General features: G+C 42.7%; 1 protein-coding gene across 1 annotated transcript; it reads left to right on the top strand.

The window, feature by feature from the left end:
- The first annotated feature begins 339 nt into the window (after positions 1–339).
- On the top strand, positions 340–1,358 carry LOC125528227 (oxalate oxidase GF-2.8). The gene has a single exon (XM_048692724.1). The coding sequence runs from the start codon at positions 431–433 to the stop codon at positions 1,103–1,105; it is 675 nt and encodes a 224-aa protein (XP_048548681.1). The 5' UTR covers positions 340–430; the 3' UTR covers positions 1,106–1,358.
- Positions 1,359–3,953: the final 2,595 nt, after the last annotated feature.

Here is a 3,953-nt window from a genome sequence, read left to right as displayed (position 1 = left end):
CCGTCGCCGCCCGGGTAGACGGGCCCACGTGATATGCCGACGGCCTGCTCTATGCCGACGGCCTCCGTCGGTATATTCGGAGAAACGCCGACGGCTTATCTATGCCGATGGCCCCTGTCGGCATAGATGGTTATACGCCGACGGCTTTAGTTGGGCCGTCGGGGTATGCCCATATATGCCGACGGGGGCCGTCGGCATAGATATGGCCGTCGGCAACTGCCTAAATTCTGGTAGTGATTTGCACATGCATGCGGTGTCGACATGCATAGCTTAATAATTAGCTCCATGCATTCGTTGCGTGAACCGATCCCCTATATAAAGGGCTCCATATGCCTCACTACTCACTCATCCACCACAGCTTAGCAGCAACCACCAGTGCCTTACACACTATCCATCAACAAACTCTAGCTGATCAGTTGCATAGCAAGCAATGGGGTGCTCTAAAACCCTAGTAGCTGGCCTGTTCGCCATGTTGTTCCTAGCTCCGGCCGTCCTGGCCACCGACCCTGATCCTCTCCAGGATTTCTGTGTCGCTGACCTCGACGGCAAGGCGGTCTCGGTGAATGGGCACACGTGCAAGCCCATGTCGGAGGCCGGCGACGACTTCCTCTTCTCGTCCAAGTTGGCCAAGGCCGGCAACACGTCCACCCCGAACGGCTCGGCTGTGACGGAGCTCGATGTGGCCGAGTGGCCTGGTACGAACACGCTGGGCGTGTCCATGAACCGGGTGGACTTCGTGCCAGGGGGTACAAACCCGCCGCATATCCACCCCCGCGCCACCGAGATCGGCATCGTGATGAAAGGTGAGCTGCTCGTGGGAATCCTCGGCAGCCTTGACTCCGGGAACAAGCTCTACTCGAGGGTGGTCCGGGCCGGAGAGACCTTCCTCATCCCGCAGGGCCTCATGCACTTCCAGTTCAACGTCGGTAAGACCGAGGCCTCCTTGGTCGTCTCCTTCAACAGCCAGAACCCCGGCATCGTCTTCGTGCCCCTCACGCTCTTCGGCTCCAACCCGCCCATCCCAACGCCGGTGCTCACCAAGGCACTCCGGGTGGAGGCCGGGGTCGTGGAACTTCTCAAGTCCAAGTTTGCCGCTGGGTTTTAATTTCTGGGAGCCTTCCCTGAAATGATCAATATATAATTCCATATATGCATGCTAGCAAAATTTAATAATTCTCACCAGAAGACATGTATTCAAGTTTCAGGTTAATCTCGCATGCAGTCGTGTAATAAGATTGAATAAGTTAGCCTCATGGTGTAGCCTTTGATCAGAACCAATATGAGGAATTGAATGTACTACTTTTTATTGTCGTCTTTGTTCTTTTCACTGAACGGAATATATAATAAGCATTTTCGTATATTTGTCCGATTACCTTTTATAAGTCAAACATGTTCTATAGTTTACGTCACGGCGGCATATGTTGAGCGATCTCGAAATCATTCAGAAAGAATTCTCTCAAAATTATGTGAATACATTGTTAGAATGCAAAATGTGCCATGCATTGTAGCAATCTCCAGAACGTGCATAAAACTTGAGAGTGTTTTTTCTAGCATGCACAGAATATCCCGTACATGGATCCACCGTCCGTTGTTGCTTGAGATTCATGCTATTTCTTTTTGTTATAAAAATTATCTTGTTTCAAAGTATTTCATTCTTTTTTTCTTCTCTTGTGACGAAGTCTATCATCATCTTTCAGTCAAGTGGCTCACGGTCACGGCGTATAGTTATATGGTGGACCTCCATGCTCACCCACAGTGGGGGGGATTGTGTTGTTCAGGTCGATTTTAAATTGATGTTCGATTTTTTTTTCATACATTTCTCGGATAACATCTCCCAAGGTACTTCATAACTTAAATATGATTTCTTTTCACTTTTAAATTGCAGGCACTTTTAAATATACTTGTAGTTCCAGTTTGAATTATATCCCTTCAATATTTATAACTTCATTTTAATGCCTAAAAATAGCAAACCAATCCAGAGCGAGGCTTAATTTTGATATGGACTTTTAAAATTTGTATTTTCATTTTTACAAAAAAATCAGGAGCCTTCTATTTTCTATACATATGTACTTTGTATATGGTGCCTTAACTCCCTATTTCAAACAAACAAACTCGGAGTATTACATAACAAGATCCAAAATGAACGCATATAAGTATATAATAGTGAGAATGGCGTTTTGGAGGCCGAGCTCCATGGAGCCCTTTATTTAAAAAAACAAATTCAATTTTTTATGTTTCAAAAAATTCTGAAAAAATATGCGTATATGTAAGGATGTAACCCACATGTGTGTAAAAGTTCATGATGAAATACCTTGAATTGCGACCTGTACAAAAAAGACAAATTCATGGCCTGAGAGAATGAATAGTATCATGTGTTAAACAGCCTCAGATTTGTCTTTTTTGCACAGCCCTCATTTCAACGTATTTTGCCCTGAAAATTTACACAGACGTGTGTTATGCCTTCATGTATATCTGTGTTTTTTTCAGAATTTTTTGAAACATAAAAATATGAATTTTGATGAAATTTTAATTTTGAATTTGGAGGCCTCATTGGAGCTCGGTCACCAAAAGGATTTCCATATAATAGTATAATATCAAGTTGGAATACAAATTTAAGTTGAAATGATGAAGCCATAGTGAGTTTGACTTCAAACCTCATAATTCCACTTTGAAACATATGATGCTTACCCGGAGATGCTTCGGTTGCTCGACAATGTACAACCCAAGTTTTGTGAAATTGATTCCAATTTTAAACACAACCCCTTGAGGCCATATCATGGTGCCATGCCAAATTTCATTTTTCGTATTTCATTCACCTTTCTAGAATTAAATAAAACAAATAAGTGCAACTAAGAGTTAGAATTTTACCAACTAAAACTTTTGAATTTTCCATACATCTCTTGGATTACACCTACGGTACTTAAGAATTTGAATATTACCTTTCTTCCAAATTGTAGGCATTGTTTTAATATACTTGTAGTTCAAATTTTAATTATATATCAACCATAAAAATCACTTAATGCCTAAAAATTAGCAAACTAATGCAAAAAATGCATAATTTTGACATGAACTTCGAGATGTTGGAAGTTAAATGTAGGAAAGGTTTGGAGCCTTCTGTGTCAATTTTTCAAAAAAGAAGGACCTTAAGCCTAGCTCAAACACTAAAATCTAAGAAGTTCTACGAGTGAGCGGTATGTGGTGCTTTTTTTTTTTGAGAAGTATGTGGTGCTTGTCACTGGTAAAGATTTACCAATGACGAGTTACGCTTGTTATATACTGCCCGCACGGGACTTGATTTTTTTCCCCAAATCACTTGTCCTAATCCCCAATCGAGCATGCTGACTCTGGTGCCGCCTACTGCCTACCGCCACCAGCACCGCACACCATATCTGCCTCCGCGTGCCCCCCGCACATGGCATGGTCTCCATGCTCACTACTGAATCATGTGTCCCTCTCCCTCCTTGGTCTCCACCCCCGTTGTCACTGCTCACCTCCGACGTCGGTTGATGCCTCGTCCCCAAGTCCAACCCGCCTTTGCCTCCTCGACCTCTTCTACTCCACCTTTGCCTCCTACTTCTCATGTCGGATGACACCATACTTCTTTGCCTCGTCAACGGACGCTCTCAGTGAGCGTTCCTCATCTACTTCTCATGCTTGCCGTTCTTAGGAGGTTCATGCATAGGTGCTTGTGTTGTGACATCATCGTGGATGAATGAGTAACATATCTGATATATTTATGTGTTTTTATGAATAACACCAGAATTGAGATGAATAATTGTGCGGCATCATGGATTAATATGCTTGTGGTATTGATATGTTTTAAATGAACCCATAAGATTATTAGCTTTCATGATTTAATATAACTAAATAAGTAAGTACGTGTAGTTTTATGATTTATTTGGACTAAAAAATTGATGAAGTGCCAAGGGTTAGTTGTTGTTTTGTGTTTTTGG

The sequence above is a fragment of the Triticum urartu genome, unplaced genomic scaffold (assembly GCF_003073215.2).
Source record: "Triticum urartu cultivar G1812 unplaced genomic scaffold, Tu2.1 TuUngrouped_contig_4724, whole genome shotgun sequence".
Lineage (NCBI taxonomy): Eukaryota > Viridiplantae > Streptophyta > Magnoliopsida > Poales > Poaceae > Triticum > Triticum urartu.
Note: the sequence above shows the minus strand (reverse complement) of the source record. Positions and strands in the feature narration are given on the sequence as shown.